The sequence below is a fragment of the Cuculus canorus genome, chromosome 11 (assembly GCF_017976375.1).
Source record: "Cuculus canorus isolate bCucCan1 chromosome 11, bCucCan1.pri, whole genome shotgun sequence".
Classification (NCBI taxonomy): Eukaryota; Metazoa; Chordata; class Aves; order Cuculiformes; family Cuculidae; genus Cuculus; species Cuculus canorus.
Genome location: NC_071411.1, coordinates 21,410,450 through 21,434,440, shown reverse-complemented (window position 1 = coordinate 21,434,440; position 23,991 = coordinate 21,410,450). Strand labels below are relative to the sequence as shown.

Genomic DNA, 23,991 nt, shown 5'->3' with positions numbered 1-23,991 from the left:
GTGGCCCAGCTTGCCCAGGGAGGTAGTGGAGGCCCCATCCCTGAAAACTCTCCTTTCAGGGGATCTGAGCAACCTGATCCAGTTGAAGATGTCCCTGCTCCTGCAGAGGGTTTGGACTGAATAACTTCTAAAGGTCCCTTCCAACCCAAACCATTCTATGATTCTACCATTCATTCTATGATCTGGCCGTCCAGTGCCTGGAGATTTGATACCTTTGGTTACGGTTTATTTCAGAGTCTGCAAACAATTAGGCTGAATATACTGCCCCAAGTTGTCAGGGCAGGCTTTTGTTTCCCTTGCACCTTTTGCTCACCGCCGTGCCACCAGAAGTGTTTAAGGTACACAAACTCAAAGTAACTGGTCTTGTTAAAACAGAAAGGGCCAAGAGGGCCCATCCCAGCACAAGCGGTTCCCCTCATCTTCCTCTCCAACCTTAGCCTCCATTTGTGCTTTCAGGTATCAGAAGCAAGACAAATAATAAGACAGGGAAACCCAGCTGTGGCGAGTCCTGCACCTTGGGCAGGTTTCCTTCCAAGCTGTGCACGCAGGAGGCCAGTCCCACCCGTGCTCCATCCCACAGTGCTCAGGCACCAATTTGAAACACCAGCTCCACCGTCGGCAGGGCTGGTTGGCAGCAGCCCCACAGCCCGAATCCGCCAGCTGCTCTGAGAGAAGTCCCTGCATAAGCTGCTCAGGACTTCTCCACCAGCTGGGCCAGAGAAGGTAGATGAGGAGAGGGTGACAGCCCCTGGCCGTGGGCACTGGGGTCACAGCATTGAGGCAAGGAAGGGCAGGGGCCCAGGAAGAGTTTGTGCACTGGAAACCGTAAGAGATCAGCCCCCACACATGCCATATGAGGTGGTTTTTTAATTAGGAAACAGTTGCTTTTTTTTTTTCTTGTCCCTCCTAGACCAGCATCTGGCCACCTAACAATGTATGAATGCTATCTTTGGAAGAACAGCTAGACCTGTTTCACAGTGCTCTCCTAAAAAATCCTTCTTAATTTTATAATATCTTAGTCTTCCTCTTTCTATAAGTATCTGAAATGGTGATTTGTAAATGGTGAGATGGCGTGTCAACTGCAATGTTTTAAAAACAAAATTAATGACCAAGATAACTTTAACCATAAGAACTCTGGGCGACAAGAAGATAAGATTAACTGCTTAGAGACAGCCAGACTTTAACAAGGCGAAGTTAACATTAACTATTCAGGTGGAGCCAGACTTTAATGATTCTGGATGAGATTAATTTTAACCCCCTGGATATGCAATGAAGTTTCAGGAATAGGTGTGCTTATTCATGGAAAAACTATGGACATGAAGATAGCTCTGTGTATATAAAGCTTTCTGAGATCACTGTTGGGCAGAAGCATTCTGAGGACAAATCCCAGCACCTCTCCAGTGCTGAATAAAGAATACCTACTTAATAACCACATTGGTTATTGAGTCTATTTCTTTGTTTCACACCCCATCCTGCCTTGCACCCACTCATGCTGTCTTCCTCTGTAATCTTACTCAGAACTACAACCACAAAAGGTACAAGCGAACGCTGTCATGAGGGACCTTAACTCTTGCTGAGTCCCCAGAGACTTTTCCTCCCTGCACCCCACAGTCCCAAGGTTTAGTTTTATTCCTCACTTGTCCTAGATTAAGGGCTCAAAGATGATTCCTTCCAGGTGCAGAGAGAACAAACTAGACAGAGTATAAAGCCAGAGGTAATTCAGTAAATTGTCAAAGAAAACTTCACCCCATACCAAAAACTACCAAGCAACTGCAAATAGAGTTTGTGTTTCTGAAGCACCGTCGCAGCATTCTGCCACCTTCTGTGCATTTCATGGTGCCAATAGTAAGGATGAAGCGCTGATGGGCACAGGGAAAGCCTTTGATACCCTCACTGCAGATCCGTTTTATGGATCTCGTTTACACTCTGTTACGATTAGGAAATTCAAGGCTGTCTTTCTTCATGATACTCAATACCAGCAAACATGCAGTAAGGATGAAATCTTAAAACTGATGAAAGATTAAATCCTTAGTAGCTACAGAGAGCCTCCCAGTACTTCCTACCTGATCAGGATTCACATGCATCAAATGCCATGCCCATACCCACTGATCTCAGCTTGCAAATATTTCCTTGGTGCAGCACACTCCAGTTTGGAGAGCAATTATCATTATCCGTAACAATGATCATGATTAAAGAAGTCACCAGTTGTGGATGAGTTTAAGCGGAAAAACGCCACCTTTCTGAAACACAATGGTTCCAGCTAGACAAAAATTACTGTTCAGTCTGCCAAAACCAGAATGCAAATCATAAAATATTCACAGGGAGCCTGTTTGCTACCTGAGTTACATTCATCCAAGAAACAGCGCCCTCCTGGCAAAGCACAGGGAAACAGAAAAAAAAGTGGGAAAATCATAACAAAACTTGACAGTAAGATCTTTAAAGATGTTTTATTCAACCCTCCCCTGCCCAGGGCATTTTTAGGATGAGAAAATAGACTCACAGAATCATAGAATAGTTTGAGTTGGAAGGTACCACAAAGCCCATCCAATTCCAATTCCTGCCATGGGCAGAGACACCTCTCACTGGATCAGGTTGTTCATCCAACCCAGCCTTGAACACCTCCAAGGATGGGGCAGCGTATCTAAGCAATAGAAAACACAGAAGGTGAAAGCCCTCTGTGTGTTGCTCTGACAGGATAAGATTAATGTTTGGAAAGAGACTGTATAAAGGGAATAGTCTCCATCAATTGCATCCCTTCCCTTGGTGAAAGAACTTAATTTACACTTTCTTAGCTGAGTAATTACCTCTACTTTACACTTAGGGTTCCTTTAGGAATGGAGTCATTAGCACTTGCCACAGAAACTTCAATAGATCTATCTGCTGAAGACAGTTCTCTTTAGTCTGTTCTGAGGATCTGTGAGGAGAGCACTCGCCCCCAGAGCACAGGAGAGATGCTTCCACACAGGGAGTGCTACAGGCTGGCACAGAGTGGGGCTGTCAGGGACTCCAAAGCAGCAGCAGTCCTGAGAAGCATCTGTTGGGCTTGTGCAGCCCTGTAGACGGAGAAATCGGCTCCCTAAAGCCCCCATCTTAACCAGAGAGTTTGCAGGAGGGCCTGTTGCTGTGACCCTGGGAGTGACAAGTGCTGCTGCCACCCTGGAGAAGCCACCAGCCTGGGCTCCCACCGTGCCCAGACAACCAGCAAAACAGCGTGTCCAGTAAAGCTTGGAGCAGCCAAGAAAGAACAGGGGCAAATATTCCCCAAACAAATGGCAATTCACTGGAGACTGTGAACTTATCAAGAAGGCCAACAGCATCCTGGCTTGGATCACCTACGGTGTGGCCAGCAGGAGCAGCGTAGGGATCATGCCCCTGCACTCAGCACTGGTGAGGCCACACATCAAATCCTGGCTTGTTGACCCCTTCACTAGATGAAAGACATTGAGGGGCTGGAGCAAGTCCAGAGAAGGGGAACAGAGCTGGGAAAGGGTCTGGAGAACAGCGGTTGTGGAAGTGGCTGAGGACCTGGGGCTGTTTAGTCTGGAGAAGAGGAGGCTGAAGGGAGATAGGATGAGAGGACTCAGATTGCAGCTGCCAATCACTAGTTGCTAAGTCAACATTTACAACAAAAACATAAGTGGAAGTGAAAGAAAAAGGCTACAATCTCTGTTCATGGACCTCATATGTCTGCTGCTTGGCTAATAGTCATAAGGTGTTGTTTGTGCCAAGACCTAGAATCTCCACTCCAGAGCTGCTCGCCTCCTGCCTCCCTGAAATTTCTTGAGTGGATGGACATGACAGTTCAAGGCATGGAAGGGTGTCTTAGGCAACCCAAGAAGAAACATTACCGTCTAGGGAGTAATCAGCATTCTCTCCTCAGACTGCAAGTATTATACACCCCAGTGTCATGAGAACATTTTGTGCCACATCTTGAAAAAGGAGATACTACTCTTAATTTCATGAAAAAATGAGTTGGAAATGCGAGCTGCATATGTGCTAATTTATAGCGATGAAGTTTGCATTCATTACAGTAATGAGCATTGCACAAAGCGTATAATCAGCTTTCACTGCAGATGCCAAGCGGAATCCAGAGGCACAGAGGAAATACGTACATTTGCCACAGTTGATCATAAACATCATAAACTTCCAGCCCCTCAAAAACACAAAGCAAAAGGCAGTCTTTCTTCTCCCTACTAGTCCTCAGAGTATTTGAATTTATCTATCAAGCCCTTGTACTAACGAGCTCAGACTGCCTTTCAACCATAGGATAAATATTACAACAAGTGCTGTAAATATTTTTGTAGCAGAAGCACTACAATTTCACTTCCTCCTCCAGCAAAAGACAAAAGCTACAAATGTGATTACATTCAGTTGGCAACTGGAGGATCCAAGCAGGTAACTAATTAAATCCAGTTCCTCTTGTGTAGTGCAAGACATTTCTCTAAAATATATTAAAAATTAAGAGGAAGCAGTGGAAGGAAAAGGGCAGATTTTAACAAATCATCATCTGAGATAGAGTTAAAATACCAGAAAACATCATCCACAGTGTGCAAAAAATCAAAGGAAGGCAGGCAACAATGAAATGGTATCTATTATGTCAAATGAAACATGAACCATCTCGTGGAAGAGAGGAAAGAAGGTAATGGGAGTTTAGCTTGGTTTCACACCCAAGTGGAGCAGTAAGAGCAAAAGAACAGTGGACATGCACCAGCATTATTGCAAGCCTATGTTCTTTAGACATCGAGACTCAGGTATGTCTTACCTTCTGGTAGCCGGGGGTTTGCATGAATAGAGTTGGGGTCTCCATCTTCCTCGGGATGGTAACGATAAAGCGACTGTGACTGCTTTTGGGATGACTGACTACGATCTTCCTTTAGAGCAACAGGAGGGGAGGTTGTTGCGCTGAACTTTACCTTGGGGAAATCATTTCCCTCATGCATTTCATGGGAAGATTTTGACCAACTCGGCTCAGTTAAATTCACCTCTTTCAAGCCTAGATGCAAGCTGTTCCCTGGGTCTTCTTTCCTGGCATGCTTCTTCATTTTAGAGTGGGGGGCTTTTTCCTGCTCATGCCTCTCTTTGTCCCCTTGCCTCCCGTTTGGTCTCCTCTCCAGTTCCTCCAGGTACTTGGGTGTCTCCGTGGTGGCTGTTGTGTGCTCTCGAGGGGCACTGGTGGTTACTGGTGCTACCCTATGCGTTGTTTGCTGGAGGGATGATGCAGTGGTGCGGGGCACCCTCTTTCGCTCGCTTCTCTCTGTGGCACTGTGAAGCTCAGCAGGGACCTTAGGCGCCGGTGTGGTCAGTGGCACTGCTGTTTCCTCGGTGTACAGATCGGCTGGAGCCAAAGCTGAAGGAGCAATGCTGGCTGGTAGGTAATCATAATCCTCGCTTTGCTCTTGGCTGATGCTCTCTTGCTCTACGTGGGATGAATAACTTCTGTATTTCTTTGGAGACTCCACTTGGGTGTTGTCTCCTTCTGGTGCCTCTTGGTCGTAGCTGTATGGATCATCATAGTGCCTCTCTGGTTCGCTGTCTTCAGCATCAATTGGACTCGCAGTGTTTAAGGCGAACGTGTTACATTCCGGAAGCTGGTAGCACATCAGCTCGCCGCCAGCGTTTGGGCAGTGGCAAACCTTGCAGGGGGGCATGTGGAAGGTGTGCCCTGCTACGTACTTCTGGCCTTCATGGAGGCAACCTATTCTCCCACACTGAGGGCAGCCGTCAGCTGGCACCACCGCATCAATGCAGTTTGGGGGCAGCTCTGGGCACAGCATGAACTGGCAGCTGATCTTGCCGCCTCCCTTAGGGCACGAGCACTCAGTGCTTCCAAAGTCAACAAAATAAGACTGCCCTTCAGGTACTTTGCCATTGACAAAGCCCACATTGACGCAGTCGTAGTACTGGTAGCCTTCGCACATACAGCCGTGCTGCAGGCACGTGGCACAGCACTCGCCAGGCTCCAGCACCTCCTCGATGCAGTTGTCCAGGGGCTGGCACTCCGCGCCTGTGCAGTCCCTCTGTGCGCGGGAAATGCCATTCCACAGCAGCACGAGGAGGATGGCATTCAAACAGCTCTGGTATCTATCCATAGTCTTCCCAAACAAATACGGCTCCAGCCCAAACTTGCACATTCAATGGGTTTTCTTCTTAGAAGGCTGCAGATTCAGCTCCAAATCGTCAGTGTTTTCCCAAGTTACCTTTCCTCATAGATCCTAGGGTTATGAAAGAAAACTCTGTTAAAGACTATACTCAGCACATATCCTGTTAAACATTAAGGTCTTTAAAAGTTGGGACAAAATCCAACATCTGGAAACCTAAGAACAAAATTAATCATAATGTCTTCCAAGCATTGTAGGCACTAAGTTTGGACCTGCATGCTTCCCTCCACCCCCTTTGTGAAAAGGAATGAAAGGAAAAGAGAGAGAGAAAAAGAAAGGAAAAGAGAGAGAGAAAAAGAAAGGAAAAGAGAGAGAGAAAAAGAAAGGAAAAGAGAGAGAGAAAAAGAAAGGAAAAGAGAGAGAGAAAAAGAAAGGAAAAGAGAGAGAGAAAAAGAAAGGAAAAGAGAGAGAGAAAAAGAAAGGAAAAGAAGGTTGTGACTGTTCTCTTGTGAATCTCTTCACAAAATGTGCATATTTCTTAATAAAAAAAAAGAAGGCCTTTCTACTGCAATGGCTTTTTGTTACTCTTTATAGCTAAAAAGAGGAAGATTTTTTTGGCAGATAAGTAAATACACAGTTCTTCCTCTGCAGATGTAAGTTGAAGATAATTCTTCTTTATGTTTTAATTACAAAGACCCAAATCTCTAAGATCGTTTTTTAGACAAGACTTAGCCTTGAGACGTGAGAATTTGTCTGTACACATGTTAACTCAAAAGCAGGAGTTTTTCTGCCTCCCACCACCACTTTACAATCTTCTGCACTTCAGTCTCCAGCATGAGCAGTTATTTTTTTTTTGCCCAGCAGTGCTAAAATAGAACTTCTTTGTCTATCGCGGTTACTGTGTGGTTAAACATCGCATTAGCTATCCTGTAATGTGTATGTGAGGCTGGATCCTTAGCTCGGAGAAGCTGGCACAGCTCAGCAGTGCCTGTAGCACATGGAGAGAGCGACACTGTCTTCCCCAGAGCTGGAGGAGCCACAGGCACTTACACCAACAGAGGACATGCCACCATCGGTGCCTTTTTGACAACACCAATAATAACTTGATAGCGAATTACTACGCTATAAACTATATATATATATATAAATGAATTGGCATCACACTTGGTTAGACTGCGTAGAGGAAAAGAAAGTCATTTGCTTTTTAATTACTAACCCCTTTGACCACAGAAAAGTTGAAGAGTTGAAGTAAATCAGCTATTGTCCTTTATATCAAAAGCATGCCTACAAAGCTACACAAATACACGGAAAAGTAGTTAAAACAGAAATAAGCTTACCTATAAAATTTAATAGATTTAGCAATTGGATTGTTTTCCCAGAACCCCTCCCATCATCAAAAAAAATAAAGCCCCTAAAATGCTTATCTAGGGGGTAAAATGTACTCACATCACCAAGAACAATAAACCACATACACAATGGGAATCCTGCCAGCAAATCCATTCAGAAAGATTACTTCTCCCATTCAAACCGGGCTTCCAACAAAGCCTGCTTTGGCAGGGCTGGAAAGCGGCCAGGCTGTGGGAAAAGTGCGCCTGTGCTGATAAGATACGGACAAACTGTGCTAAGAGTTTCCACAGTCCTGCCCCATAATTTGAATTACTTCAGTATGCTGTACAGAGATAGAATTCTTACAAATGTAGGTTTTCTACTACAAATTTGAGCATATTCATCAAGTGCGCTAAACGATACCGATTTGGACAATTTAATTTTCTCTTCAAAGTATAACAATGGCTTGGAAGAATCTCCCTTTTCCAGAACTCCTCTCAAAACTGGCATATGTCATATAGAATTATAGAATAGTTTGGGTTGGAAAGGACCATAAAGCCCATCCTGTTCCAACCCCCCTGCCATGGGCAGGGGCACCTCCCATTGGATCAGGTTGCCCAAGGCCATCCAACCTGGCCTTGAACACCTCCAGGGATGGGGCAGCCACAGCTTCCCTGGGCAACCTGGGCCAGGGCCTCACCACTCTCATTGTGAAGAAATTCCTCCTTACGTCCAGTCTAAATCTGCCCCTCTCCAGTTTATCCCCATTGCCCCTCGTCCTATCACCAAAAGCCTTTGTGAACAGCCCCTCCCCAGCTTTCTTGTAGCCCTTTCAGGTACTGGAAGGTCACTATAAGGTCTCCTCGGAGCCTTCTCTTCTCCAGGCTGAATAAGCCCAACTCTCTCAGCCTGTCCTCGTATGGGAGGTGCTCCAGCCATATGAAGGAGAATTTTCAATACGTGGTGCTGAAATTAATTCTTCAGAATCCAGCCTGGGAATTAAAAATTTATCCTACTTTCAGCAGCTTTTCCAGGCAATCCAAATTTTAATTATTACATAGCATTACCTGGGAAATAATGAATGGAAGGACAGTTAAAGATAAGCTACTTCTGTGAGGGTCCCATAGCAGGATTTTGTCACCATCTCCTCCCTCTGGTACCTCCTTGCTTTAATGCTTCAGTGCATCTAAGGCCCTTGGCCAAACCCTGGGCTTGCCAGTGCACTGCCAGTAGCTGCTGCCCGCAGCTCTGCCCTGGCCCCAGCTTCCATCTCCCACATCTGTGCTCCCCAGGCTCAGAAAGCCTTGGGTCCCCCGGTGTGGGTGCCACAGCCCCAGGCTTGGCCAGCCTCAGTGTGCACAAAGGGAGGGCACAGTATTGCCTTGGTAATCAGTGCTGCATAAAGGCCAAGCTCACGTGCATCACCCACCTTATATCCTAAGAGCAACTGCTCGCAGTTAGCTGCTGCTGTCCTTGTGCACGAAACTGTGACAGTGGGAGCAGAACCCCCTGTGAAGAGTGTTTCCCTGCCCTGCTTGCACACACAAGTTTCCCAGAACAAGCACTCACTTCTTAGGCATAAAGTTGAACTCCCAACAAGAAATCCCTGAATTACTTCATACCCTGGAGCAACGAGGACAAAGCCAGACCTCCTTCAGATTTAGCATGCCCAGAAGCTCTAGCACAGCTGAGAGCTTATCATGGGCCAGTCCTGTTCTCATGAAGGGAGCTACTTGAATGCCCTCCCCTGGACATCAACTCTCCCATTCCCCATCTACATCCCCTTTCTGTCCAAGGGTTGGTTTGGTTGCCCAGGTCACCCTCCAGCTTTTCCTCTGTTCCCTCTCCTTGCTCCCTCACCTCTCACCCACAGAGAGGCACGGAGAGCCCACAGCCAGCCCTGTCCCTGCTCCCTTGGCTCTCACACCTTCTGCTCAATGCCTCATTCAGTCCCTCTGTACTCTTTTGATCGTTTCCACATCTTTCAACCTTTGCTTTCTCGACTTACCAACTGCAAACTGATAAGGGTGAAATCCTTATAAACCCTTTTTCAGTTGGTAATAGGACAGTCTTACCTGTCCTCAGGCTCACTGTCCTTCATCAGAGGCTCCTTGCTTCTGGTACAACAATTCAAACAAACATATCTCTTCATAATCCTTTAAACCACTGCCTTTTCCCTTTGCTTTCTCCATCTGTTACCCACACCCATCACTCACACCACCATCACCCCATAAACTTGCATACCAAAGAAACAGTCTCTGCTTCAGGCACAGAGAAAACTAGTTGAGTCCCATTGAGAAAATGCACCCCTCCAAACAGAGCCCATGTGCTCCTGCCAGCCTGCGCAGCTGATGTGCAACTGCCTCAGGATCTCTGCTCTTCCCATTGCTGAAACCATACTCTGAAGACCACAGCTCATTCCTTGATAAGAGCATCAAAAGCTAGAGCAGTGAAATAAAGGTGTCTGTACCAAAAGAGAAAGAAGGCACCATCTCTGGAGGACAGGGGGTTTAGTACCAGTACACATAATTGCAATAATTTGTTTCCATTACCCATTTTAATGCTTTCTTTAATGCCATTCGCACAACTGGGACAATACATGAGGGGGTTCCAGGTAAATGAGAATCAGGTCTTTACTTGCAAATCTGTCCTTCACCCACTCTCATCAACATCGTTAACTTTAGCTGCTTGGTTGAGTGAGATGCCACAATAAATTTAGCCCTGCACACCTAAAAGAGAAGTCTTTCAAAGTCTCTGCTAGATAACCTAAGTGTCACCTCAGTCATAGCATCATGGAATAGTTTGAGTTGGAAGGGACTTTAAAGCCCATCCAGTTCCAACCCCCCTGCCATGGGCAGGGACACCTCCCACTGGATCAGGTTGCTCCAAGTCCCATCCAGCCTGGCCTTGAACATCTCCAGGGATGGGGCAGCCACAGCTTTTCTGTGCAACCTGGGCCAGGGCCTCACTCACCACCCTCATTGTGAAGAAATTCCTCCTTATGTCCAGTCTAAATCTGCTCCTCTCCGGTTTATACCCATTGCCCCTTGTCCTATCACTAAAAGCCTCTCCAGCCTTCTTGTAGCCCCTTCAGGTAGAGTCCTCACACATTGCTTCATGACCCAGAAGGCTTCAATTTGTGTCCTTTGTGGAGTTTCCTAACCTGTTGTGCCGTGTATCCTGCATGCTCTGCTCTGGTTCAGGTGCTAACCCTGCTGGCTCCAGTGGGGTTGTAGTGGGCCACCGCTAAAGCTACTGTCACCAGTTCCGGGCACACAGCGTGTCTGGTGAAAGTGTCTGTGTCTATGCAAGGGACAGACAGTGCTCTAGATCGGGGCTAAGTCTCTCAAAGTCAACAGACTAAACCTGTGAGGTAAACCAGCAGTAAACAGAGGATTGTCAGATCACAAAGAGTTCATTATTCCTCAGTTCCTTCTTCAAAAATGATTCCTAGGAAAGGCAAAACAAACAAAAAAAAAACATTATGGAAAACTGGCTTAAACAAGTAAGAGTCCAACTGAACCTGAACTATGGGCACACATCGTCATGGGAAAGCAAACGAGAATGCTTCGCATTGCAGATTAAACCAGTATCTGTGTGACACAATGTCCAAGGCTCACACCAGCAGCCATCAAAATTCTAACTAGCACTGGCTGAAAAACATCATTTTCCCGTCTTCTGGCAGGGGAAGTGGGTAGAACAAAACAAGGTTTCCAAATGCTTACTGCTATTCAACTTGGGGCCAAAGAGTTATAAATTCTGACATTTTTGCAAAACAACATTCTCTGAGTGATTTACTTCAATCAAAGCCATAACAGAGTCAAAAGGAAGAATGTTGACTTCGTTAAAACAGTTCAGCTGTGTTACTTGAACGCATTGATGAAACCAGTGTGTTCCCACAGAAGATCTAGACATTTCAAATGTGCAACTTTTTTAAATTAAAGGGAACATTTTATTGGGAGATTTTTGTTCCAGATGGTTTCATTTCAGTGCTGAACCAGAAAGCTTATTCGAGGTAAGCAGCGGTGACAAGAGGTACTTTCCTTCAAAGACTTCACATGAACATCATCTTTCTGCTCAAAAGCTGCATCAGAGATGACTGAACAACTGCAGATGTGCACGTGTGGAAGAGAGACTGCAGGATCAAGAGCAATCTTTCAAAAGTTCACTGAATAAAAAAAGGCAGCTGTTTATAAACAAAAAGCAATAGACAGAATAAATTCAGCCCACACCAGCTGACACCACCTGCATCACAACCTGCTGACCTCCAGCTTTGAAGATGTACCTGCAGTGTAACCAGCTGCGGACCCTGCAAACAGGTTTAGATAGAGCTAGGGTACAGAAAAGAAACCTTCTAAATTCCTCACTAAATTGCCCTTTTCAAGGGCAGTAAAACCAGAAATGCTGTTTCAATATACACCTTCTCCTTCAGAATGGTGTACAGAGCCAGGTGGAAGCCTGATGTGGAAGCAGAAGGTGGCAGCCATCCGTGCGATCCCTCCTGTTCCAGGCACTGGGAGCACCCTCCCTGCTGGGTACACTGGGGGGATTACTCAGTTTGTCCATCAATCCTCACCCCATTGGTCTCATGGATACCAAGAGAGAGGTCTGTCTACGCAGCAAGCTGTGGGAAAGCAAACACAGCAGTGGCACTCGCCACCTGCACACAAAGCCCATTTATCAACCCACAGAGATGCTCAGCATGGTTCTCCTGGCCTCCCACTGCTACCCAGTCCAACTTGTCTCTCAAGGCTCAGGGACCAAACACAGTCTTGGTCGGTCATGTTGAACCTCTTCTCTTTCTGAAAGCACTGCAAAAAGCACAGCAGCAGGCTGAAGCACATCTGCACACCCACACCGAACACCACAGCTAACGTATTCCACCAGTCTGCATGTTAGCACCTCTCCCAGCCAGAACTCTCCAGTCTGTGGCAGCTGCCAGCAGTTCTTAACTGGCTGCAGTCATAGTTGAGACAGAGACGAAGAAGGGAGGGGACGGAAATATCCATTTAAAAACAATCCCTTTTAAATACAAGAGAAAATGGAAATTTGTAAAAGATCTTTCTTGTATGAAAACCAGAACCCCCCCCCCCCAAGCCCGGTAACTCCTGACTCGGCTGTGCCAGCTAGTGGATTAGCTCTTCCTTTCACACCCTCTCCATCCGGAAACTTGTGATCTCACCAAGTGCTGGAAGGGATTGCTGCTGGCTGCTCCCAGCCCATCTCACTAGCTCACCCGGCAGATGAATGAGAAGTGGAGAAGGGTTTCCTTTACTGCTCTTATGCAACACAGTGCACAGAGCAAGTAATTTCTGCTAATTAATGAAATCTCAGATGAGCCTTCCCATTCAGGTCACCTGGGTTGGGTAGAAAAAGAAGCAGGATAAACCCCAGTGTAAATCCAAATTCAGTGAGCTGCTTTTTCTTATCGAAAGTAAAGCATGAGATGCTTAGTCACTTCAGTGTTGTCAACACTCCAGTTCTTGGCAAAATTAGCCTGTTTTCCGAAGTCATAGCTTTTGCAGGCGGTTTTCCTTCAGCTTTATTTTCAATAAGAAATCAGTTACTGTTAACCCCCTTTCCATGGAAAAGCTTAAAAATGGACATCTGGGAGTCTGGTCGATCATTACTTAATTAAACAGAGAACTCAAGAGTGGGACAAACAAGGGGCAAGCAGCACAGGATCAAAACTCACGCAGTTCCCAAAAGCGGCTCCGATAAGACTTCCCTTCCCAGCAGAAGTGCCCCTAGGCAGAGATGTTCTCGATGCTCTCCAGGACATTCCCCACACTCAAATCCAAACAGGAACCTGACACGCTGCAGTAATGGAAAAGCATCACCGGAGGTATTTCAGCTGAAGTAGTCAAGCATTGGCAATAGTGGCCAGGCAGCTCTGGGACGTTTTCTTTCAGAATGAGCAGCTTTTGAAGCCATTTTTGAAGTCCTGGAGAGTGAAGGCAGCCTTTTTCCAAGGGAATGACAGGGCAGAGACGAGGAGGCGAGAATTATGCCTTGGGTCTATCGTGTCATTGCTCCCCCTCACCCCAGCCCAGCGCAACAGGGCAGGTACTTGGCTCCCTGAAGAATGAAATTCTATGTCATTGGGAGTCGCCGCTGCAGTGGATCCAACGTGACTCAGAGGGAGGATGGCAGCAGCAGAGGAGCGAGAGAAACGACTCACATGGGGGAAAGGAGGGGAACAGAAACACCGTCCCGCCCAGCGCACGTGGCTGGTCCTCGCCCCAGCTCTGACACGCTGGCAACAGAGAGCTCAGCAAAGGGGCTGTGCATGGACTAGAGCAGCTGAAATGTGCCAAGCGCTCTGCCACGGAGTCTGGGAAACCAACTGAGACTGTTTCCCTGAGGACAACATAAATGCAGTGCCCATGCGCAGGAGGCTCAGAGCATGCTTGCAGCCAGGCAGCTCTGCTCTTGAAGGAACCTAACTCTTTCTTTTCAGTGAAAATAAAAGTATATGTTAGTGATACACTTTTTTTTTAATATCTCTGGGTTTCAGGTGACTATATATACACCTCAAAAACACAATTAAATAATCCAGCTATTTCCACGACAGCCAAAAAAATCCGGGAAAAGATTAAAGCAAACTCAGCAACAGCCATTCAACAACATTTCCCAAGGCACAGCCAACAAAAACTTGTCAAAGCTCATAAGTTATGAACTAATTTGCACAGCGAGAGCTCTTTTGGCAGCAGGCAGGCAGAGCGTGCCCCTCAGCTCTGCAGCACCTCAAGCAGCCACACACATATGGGACAACCTCCAGGGATGTGGCCTCACAGCTCCAGGAACAGCCCTGCCCAGGTGCCATCACCAGGACCAGGTCAATGCTCTGGTTTCAAGTGAACACAGTAAATACTGGAGCTGCTCTCATCAGTGAAGGAAAGTATTTTTTCTCATTTACTTGAGGAAAAAAAAGGAGTTGCACTCCTCCCTCCCCTCTCAGGAAGAAACAAATCTCTGGTTTCCACAGAGTTTCCCATTATTTAGACACTTCTTTTGTGAGAAACTATAAGAAACCCAAGCAGAACACACCCCTGTGTGGTCTCAAAACCGTACTCGTCAAAAAACATCCTTTCAAGGTCACAGAATTGCTAAGATTGGAAAAGACGTATAAGATCAAGTCCAACCACCAACACAATACCAACATGCTAATAAACCATGTCCTGAAGTGCCACATCTATATGGTTTTTTTGAATCCTCCAGGCATGAAGACTCCACCACTGCCCTGGGCAGCCTCTGCCAGTGCTTCACCACTCTTTCAGTAACCATTTTTTTCCTAATATCCAACCTAAACCTCTCCTAGTACAACTTGAGGCCCTGGATTACATTTCTCTCTATCCTCCTTTCTTTTGCTAATCTTCCTTCAGGACACTCCGGTCCTCCAGCCCTTCCCAGTGTTTCAGAGCTCACATATGCAGGACTCCCAACGCTCACCAAGGAAAAACCAGCTGCAGTCTCAAGGACAGTGGCACGCAAAACGTGAGCATCTTGTTTCCACTCCCGCTGCAATCCTCCCTCCTTGTTTCTTCTTACCTCAGTGAAAGGACTATGATGCTGCTTAGAACTTTCTCTGAGCAAGAGAACCAAGCTTTGTGCTTGGTGTTCTTCTTAATCCAGTTTTCTACTACATACGAGTCCTGCCAGCACTTTGAATCCCTCTGACCTAAGCAGTGACAAGGAACACAGACCTCCTTTTGCTGGAAAACTTGGCGGCTGGGCCATTAAAGAGCAGCACACCTGGGTACTATCGACCTATTTCAGGCAGCCCTTTTGGAACAGTCGAAAATGAAAATGCCCCCACCCTAAAATACAAATTAAGCAAAAGAAAGCCTACAATTTAACTGACAGCTCAGCAAGGGGCGCTTCCTGCCCTGTGCCAATTTGGAAATAATTAACAACTGTTAGCATTGAGGAAGACTGAAGGGAACTGCAACAGTTTTCCACAGTCTCCATGCAAGGCACAACTGCTCACCAGCGATTCCAGCATCGCCTGAACTTCAGCCTCAGGACTGAAGTCTTCCATTTGAGGCTCTCCCAAGTTAATACACAGGGGTTTGCTCCAGCCTGCCAATTAATTCCAAACAATTGTCAAAACAAAATGTCAGCACAGTAAGATGTAGTAAATAATATTTCAGTAAACGTGTCCTGGCCTTGTCATTGCCATGATTAATAGTGAAATTCTGTCTGCTGATGAGGTGAAAATAAAACATATTGTACAGGGAACATTTCATAGTCTCTTACTAATTTGATTCACAGTTTCTCCACCACTTTTCTGTCGAGCTCTGTCAACATACCTCCTTTGATCCGCAACACACACAGTTGCTGTCTCCAATCAGGATTTCCCTAGAAGTAGGCTGTGAATTTTGACGCGTTCCGTTGAAAAGGCACAATGATTTTTCACAGCGTACTGAAATCCCCAGAAGGACCCAAGATCAAACTCTATGACTCCACAGGATTCAAGTCTGTCCCTCCAGAGAACAAACATGCTCTCAGTAACCAACTGTAGCAACAAACCAACTCCTTCCATTAGCTCTACTGTGCTTTGCAGCTGAGAAAATAGATGTCCTGCTCTCTCAGCTGCACAACGCACCTAGCTGAGACTTGCACAGCAGTAGGGGAACTTCTGCACACTCGCTGTCCTGCCTGTTCTCCAGCTCTTAAATAAACAACACTTAGAGACAGCACACAACTGCATCACTGTCATTGTTGCATACGGAGAAAGCATTCTCTCTGAATGGATAAAGCCTGGGAAGAAAAACTTAGGAAGGAAAAGTCCCTAGCTTATTAGATCTGGTGGCTACATGCTAGCTCAAGTTTACTCATCACCAGCACACCATAGCTCCACCTCATATTTCTAGGAAATAGCTCTGTCTGGAGTCACTGGAGTCACGTTTTCTTTGTTACAGTTAAGTGTTCTCAGAATTTTTCATTTACAAAATTGTCAGCCCTCTGTGCAGCCCTGAGCACATCATTGCTGCTGGAATCATCCCAGATTTACTAGTTCTGCCCTTGACAGAGATCCTGGGAGTTTGTTGTGCTCTGCTCTGAGCACAGTTTTCCTGTTAGAAGGAAGAGACAAGAATAAGCAGTGTAAGAAGAAGTGACTGTCCTAATGGCTACTTCTGCTTATGAAGTTCATCTGGAGTAGGCCTAGCAAGAAGAAAAACCTTTGAGCTTCACTGCAAGACAGGTTGTGTAGGATCTCTGCCAGAAGCCAGTCTGTGCCTGAACCTGCACCCAAGAACCATGGATACAGGATGAAATGGAGCACATCTCCAATAGAAGAGCAACAAAGCTGGTGAGGGGGCTGGAGAACAAGTCTTACAAGGAGCGGCTGAGAGAGCTGGGGTTGTTTAGCCTGGAGAAGAGGAGGCTGAGGGGAGACCTCATTGCTCTCTACAACTGCCTGAAAGGAGGTTGTGGAGAGGAGGGAGCTGGGCTCTTCTCCCAAGTGACAAGGGACAGGACAAGAGGGAATGGCCTGAAGCTCCACCAGGGGAGGTTCAGGTTGGATATCAGAAAAAAATTCTTCACAGTAAGAGTCATCGGGCACTGGCAGAGGCTGCCCAGGGAGGTGGTCGAGTCGCCTTCCCTGGAGGTGTTTAAGGAACGGGTGGATGAAGTGCTTAGGGACATGGTTTAGGGAGTGTTAGGAATGGTTGGACTCAATGATCCAATGGGTCCTTTCCAACCTTGTGATTCTGTGATTCTGTGAACAGGAATTGTTGCCAGTATCACTATTTAATTACTTTTCTCTACCACCTCTTAGCCCCATCTCTTGATCTCTCAATCCTATTGTTTCCTACAAGCCATGAAGGAGGAGACAGGGTTTAGAAATGAACTCCACAAAAACAGGCTGAGGTAAGGATCTAGTCATCTAATTTTGCATTGAAAAATATCCAGCTGATGAATCTAGTCAAGTATCCGCCCACATATTCTTTAGCATGAAAAAAAGGCACTCAGATTTATTTCAGCACTCACAAAGATGCCCTCTCCTCATGCACCCCATGAGACAACGGACTGCAGACAGAGCCTGTCTGTAGTCAGAGAACTGGATGTACCATCAGGCAAATCGCCAATTATAAATTAATGAAGCCCAGAAAAAGCATCAATGATCATTCCTCAGGAGCAGCTTCCTCTCATACAGTGACAAAAGAAATCCCCTATCAGGGTTATTATACACAACAATTAAATTCTTCAGCTAAAGCAAAAAATTATTATTTTAATGGAGGAAAAACTAGAACATTTGGTTAAAATGTTCTCGCAGAAATGTTAATTACCACAGGCACTAAACAAATGGAAATCAAAGCCTACTATTTGTTGAGCACTTTGAAAAGTTTTTAATGCAAAAAAATCTGCTGGAAAGAAAACTTCAATTTTTCCTCATGAATGAAATCAAATCCCTGTAAATGAAGCTGAATCTATCATGGTGCTAATCAGTCAGCACTGCAGATGTAACCCATCAATCAAAACTACTCCTGAACAAACTTTCCATAAAAGGCAATGGAATTAATTTGGTTTGTTGGATACCAAAATGCAAAAACATGCCTGCTCAGCTATTTCATCTCAGAGTCTGTCATTTGGAGACGACAATCATGCCAGATGTAACTAATGGAAAGTTACCATTACAACACTGCCCATCTCCCACCCCGTGTTTCTTCTTCACTGAAGGACAGGGTGAGATAGTTGGTGTTATTCAGCTTGGAGAAGAGAAGGCTGTGGGGAGAACTTGTAGCAGCTTACTGAAAGGGGCTCCAGGAAAGATGGGGAGGGACTTTTTACACAGCATGGAGTGATAGGATGAGGGAGAATGGCTTTAAACTGGAAGGGAGAAGATTCAGATTAGACATCAGGAAGATTTCCCTCACAATGAGGGTGGTGAGGTCCTGGCCCAGGTTGCCCAGGGAAGCTGTGGCTGCCCCATCCCTGGAGATGTTCAAGGTCAGGTTGGATGGGACTTTAAGCAACCTGATCCAGTGGGAGGTGTCCCTGCCCATGGCAGGGGGGCAGAACTGAATGGGCTTTGAGGTCTCTTCCAACCCAAACCACTCTGTGATTCTATCATTACGCCTGCTGCAGCACACAATCACGTGGAACGACACTTGCTGCTGACCAGGAAGATGTCCAGCTGTACAGACAGACAGATTCAGCCCTTTGCCAGAAACATTCTGGATTGATGTTGCTTTGAGCCCCATTGATCCTCCAGGAGATACCAAGGCCAGCAATCCTACCACATTGATTGAAGATTAAAATCTAGATAAGGGTTTCAGAAGAAGGCATCGCACTAGATGTTGGAGAAAGCCTGGTTTGGTTCTTCAATAATGAGAATTGTTCACCTCTGGGCAGCAAACTTATTTATAACCAATGTAAAACAGACTTATGTGTAAATATTCAACCCATACTTCTGACTATTTTAAGTTATTGATTATCAACAAATAAAATCAAACCCACAATAACTTGCAATTAAAGGCAGAACAATCAAAATTAGAAATCTCAGCAATCCAGAAACGCAAATACCACAAAATTTGGCTTTGTTCTAATGGGGAACATACTATGTTTTTGAAGATATCTAATAAAACGGCAATTTAAGAGCTGCCCAGAAGAGAACAGGTCTTATCGCTGAGGAAGCCAACCAGACTTTCTCCAACTGTTATGAGCAAAAGGCAGACCCTATTGCATAGTCTGAACAGTAAGCTGGCTCATCATCTTGTATAAGACTCTGGGAAAATGAAAATCCTGATGTAAACTTTGCTTTTCATGTTAGGGGACATGGGTAATGTTAGGAGAGAGAATCCAGAGTATTCAGCTGAATGCAGCTCTACTTCTGCATTAGTTTTTATACACAGAGGTACACCCACTAACATAAAAAGCTGATTGAATACTTTTTACATTACCTTACAGAGGTGCATATAATTTAAATAACAAGAATAAGTCTTCCACTTCAGCATCTTGTTATTGTTGAACACACTCACCAAACAGTAAATGGAGTCTGATTTTCATTACAATGAACACTCCTCCAATAAGATTTTCCAACCCAAATCATTCTGTGATTCTGTACTGTGAGGGTGGGGAGGCCCTGGCCCAGGTTGCCCAGAGCAGTGGTGGCTGCCCCATCCCTGGAGGGGTTCAAGGCCAGGTTGGATGGGGCTTGGAGCAACATGATCCAGTGGGAGGTGTACCTGCACATGACTGGCAGAAACCATTAAGATGAGAAAGATGCAAAAGGTGAAGTATCTCAAAACCACAAGGACATTTGTTATTAAAACAAATACAAAAAGAAAAAAACACCAAGGAAAGTAACCCCAAATGAACAGGGCTACGACATATCCTTCACAGTGAAAAGAGAGGTATTCCTGCTTCCCAATCTACTCTGAAATTCCTCTGTGGGTGCCTTCACGAATGCAGGCCCTGCGGCCAGGCTAACGTGCAGCCGTCCGGCAGAAAGAGGCACCTGCAGAGAGCCTTCCTGTGGCATGACCTTGCCTCACCCCAGAATGATTTTAAACACTCTGGCAGCCCAGTCAGACATTCACACCCAGCTGACTGGGTTTGGAGGCCGGGAGAGGGAAGATTTTCACCAGATTTCCAAAAACATAAAGGTAATACAACTTTGCAGACTCACTTGTAAAAGCAAGCTGCTGATACAGTGATCTCGGGTATTCAAAGAAAAAGAACAGAACAAAAAGGACCACAAATCTAAATTCTGTAAAGATCACAGCTCCTGCTTTACTTCAGTTTTCTAAAAGTTACCCCGCCAATGAAGCTTTCTCTACAGTCAGTGGAGAGGCAGGTAAGACTTCAGAGAGAATGAATACCACTGATAATCTGGTTTAGGATGGATGGATTGCTCCCTAGACATGAGCTTGGCTTTATGCACCATGCAGGGACCTTACATGATTAATTACCTTATTTTTGAGTAGATAAAGCTGAAGAGCCTGTGATTTTTCAGTTTGCAAAGAAGAACTCTTCCAAGACCAGAATTTATAAATTGTAAAACAGAGAGATAAACTGGAGGGTATACTCATTCACCAAATGTGGACCACAAAAGCGCAGTGGCTAGTGAGATGAAGGCAATCATTCTCCAAGAGGCCAACTGGAAGAACTGCAGCAGAGCTGTGAAAAGTAATGGGTTCCACCATCCCAGCAGATCCTGGTCATTTAGAAAAATGGAGAAGGAAAGTGGTGCAGGTTCTCACAATTCTGCCACTCCTCAGTTTGACTTGCAAGACTAACTTTCATAGAGGGTGCAAGATGTGTGTCATGATGGAGATCTTCCACTCAGTTCTGTACTGTTAGCTACATTCTACATTGACATAATAAAGACTGTCCTGATCTGGGTCTTCATTGCTACCACACTACTCTCAGAGAGCCAGAGCTCTATACATCAAGAGAGAACTTTATTGCACGGAGACAATCTGAAGACATAGCCAATCTATCTGATTAGAAACGCAACATACTTTTGTGATGCATAGACTACTACCAACATATTCTGACTGGGTTATATCCTGACTACTGCCTTCCAAGCCCCGATATGTAAGATTTCCCATTTGAGATGTTTAACCAAAATTAACATTCAGAAGTGATAGCGTTCAGCGTTACCTTCCAATGCTTACCACCCTCTCAGCCCAGAGGCACTGTTTTTCCTCCAGTGGAAGATTTCAAGTTGTTTGATTCTACACTGTTTATTTTACACAAATGCTATTCCTTTCTTACAGATGGATATGATCCATTGAAGACCTGGAACATTTTATCCCATAGCAAAACTCATTCAAAAGTACCATCTGTTCTTCCTGCAGGGGCACAGTAATGCCAGAAACTGTTTAACATTCCATAAATTAAGACGATAGAATGGATAGCTCATTGTTAAAGCAAAGCGAGGAATCGTTTGGAACCTGATGACAGACATTTTGCTTGGATTTTGCCTTAAAAATAGTATCCAATGTATTATTTTTGGTCTGTTTCTTTAAAAACTTCATATGCAACATTGAATAATAAGGGCGTGTCACAATCCAGACCATATTAATGCCTGGCATCATCCCCAGTTCCATCAGTGTCAGCAGGGTCCTTTCTAATAACTTCAGGGGAGGCTTACACTGGGCCAATGGGTCAGAACAGATCCACTGAAAAAAAACAGATTCTTTTCTCATTTACCCTGGTATGTGTCTGTTGTATCTGCATTACATTCTGCCTAAGAGAACAAAATTCAATCTTCAAGTTTAAGAGCCACTAAAATAGGTCTTATTTCATAGATGTTACACTTATATATTACACTCACACACACAGAGCTCTCTCTCCCTTTCATTTATTGGTAAGAAACCCCAGCCAGAAACGATCTCCCATTTGCTCTTCCTTTCTACATCCAAATGCTAAGACATGCAGACGTTGAATCAATAAAAAGGCTGGCCATAAAATCCTGCTATGAGTATGTATCATTTCAGTCAACATGAAACCAGCCTTCATTTGCCATTCATAGAGAAAAAACACAGATTTAAATTAAAAAAAAAAAAAAGTCTACAACAAAAAAAAATAATACAGCAGGGACAAAAGAAATCAATAGGGCTTAATTGGAAAAAAATGGCACTATAAAATCCTCCACCCAAGAGTGGGATCCCAGTGGCACTCTGCCCGGCTCTCCAGGCTTCCTGGGGACAACCAGTCCTCCCAAACATGCAACTCTTGTCACACACGCCGGGAGCTGTGTGTGAGCCGTGCTCCGGTGGTGCAATGCTAAAGTTACACTGCTTAAATCAGAAAGCTACTACTTACTGGTGCGTTTCAAAGCCTGCTGATGAAACAGAGAAAGAGATGACACTTAGACGCTCTACACGTTAAGAATTATCATCTAAAAACTGAGCTACTTAAGCCCATAAAGTCGTTATTTAAGGCTATGTATGTAAGGGTTCACAATTGTTATTGTCTCTTTGCGAAACGCTCACACTGCTGTAACAAAAGTCAGAGAAGCAAAGCATTTTTAGCCCAAGCATTACTATTCCCAGAGACAATGCATATATTTTTCCATCACATCAGATCCTGGATGGTGGGGGAAGGGCAGGAGCGGTGGGGAGGGGGGGTGGAAATGCAACTTGAGAAGTGCTAAGTGTGTCAAAATCTAAATTTCTTGGAGATACTTTGCAGCACAACCATCCTTTATGCTCGTGCAGCTTTGCTCATATGGCTCACATTCAGCCTGTCACACTGAATCACGGCTGCTTCTTGACTTACATTAACAAACCTAACTTCAGCATGTGAGGTAAAATGCTTTCTCGATTCCCAGTCAAAAGGCAAGAAGCACCACTAAAAATAATTGTTTTTCGTAAGAAGCTCACGTCTGAGGGGACAATACTGCAAAGATCTGACTCACAGCACACACATGTGTTACTGATGGAGTATTTCGGAAAACAATCTGTCCTGCAAAAAGCTTTGTCCACGAACAGAGTAGATACAGCTTCGGGAGCCTTAACTAACAAAGCCAACCCTCCCCTATCTGCTTCAGCCTTTAAATTGCATCAAACAGGAAAGATTTCACACGAACTTTCAAGTCAGAGAGGCGTTTAGAAAGTACATCTGGAAAACAAAGTACAAACTCAAAGAGAAACACAGCCAGGCACACTCTTTGCAACTACCAGAACACAAGGCACAAAGCAAAGCCAGCACTCAAACAAAGTTATTTTTTGCTTCTCCCAGTAAATTTGCAACAAGCGCCTGGTTAGGAAGGATTTCTGCTGACCTGTGGATGTGCAGCAATGTAGAGGCAGTGAGTTTTCCGTCACCTTTTGTTCCCAGCCATGTCAGCTGTGCTCTGCTCCAAGTGCTGCTCACACTCCCAAATCCCCTTTTCCAGCTCTATCTTAGGAACTGCCCAGATTTTGCAGTGTAATCTGAGCAGGGAAGTACCATGTGCCTATGATATGGTTAATTCACGTTTTACCCCCCCCACCATCCCTGCAATGCCTAAGGAAGCTGCTTCCCATTTCCAAGCCGCGCCTGCAGCCGCCTGACCCAGGTACAGCCAGGGCAGCTCTGGGGCTGCCTCCTCACCCAAATGGGGTTCTTGAACCTCTCCTTCCCACCTACCTGGGATGGGCCACTGAGGCCCTGGTCTCCCTTTCCCCAGGGTGACCGGCACAGAGCAGACTACAGTGCCCACACCAAAGACAGACAGCTCTCCTTACTCAGGGCCACTCACCACCACAGTGCTGGAACCACTGGACAATATCATGGCCCTCCACAAAGAGGGTCCAGTGAGGTCCCTCGAGACCCAGCGAAGCCTGGGCACCCAGTCCAGGATCTTCAAAAATGAAGATGCTGGGGCTGCAAAGACTTCCACCCATTCCTCTCCAGTGTTGCCATCAGCTACACGAGAAACAATCTCAGTTTCTTCTACCAGAAGAAAGCTTTCCACTGCAATTAAAAAAAAAAAAAAAAGAGTCTATAAACTTTCTTCCATCAATTCTTCTGTTAATACTCTTCTGTTCTTACTAATCTATTCCCATTTTGTATATACTGTTATCATCATGTCCCATCCCTGGATGCGTCCAAGGCCAAGTTG

At 45.3% G+C, this 23,991-nt stretch overlaps 1 protein-coding gene across 6 annotated transcripts in view; it reads right to left on the bottom strand.

Annotated features, from left to right (window-relative positions):
- FBLN2 (fibulin 2) overlaps positions 1-23,991 on the bottom strand; it is a 121,316-nt gene that overhangs the window by 72,980 nt on the left and 24,345 nt on the right. For 3 of the 6 annotated variants that reach the window (XM_054076736.1, XM_054076740.1, XM_054076737.1), the window contains exon 2: positions 4,763-6,212. In XM_054076736.1, coding sequence (XP_053932711.1) covers positions 4,763-6,131 — 1,369 coding nt within the window. In that variant the 5' untranslated portion in view covers positions 6,132-6,212. Of the gene's footprint in view, positions 1-4,762; positions 6,213-12,606; positions 12,760-13,121; positions 13,614-23,169; positions 23,319-23,991 lie in introns of those variants that run through there. The other 3 variants (XM_054076735.1, XM_054076739.1, XM_054076738.1) reach the window with 3 other exon arrangements.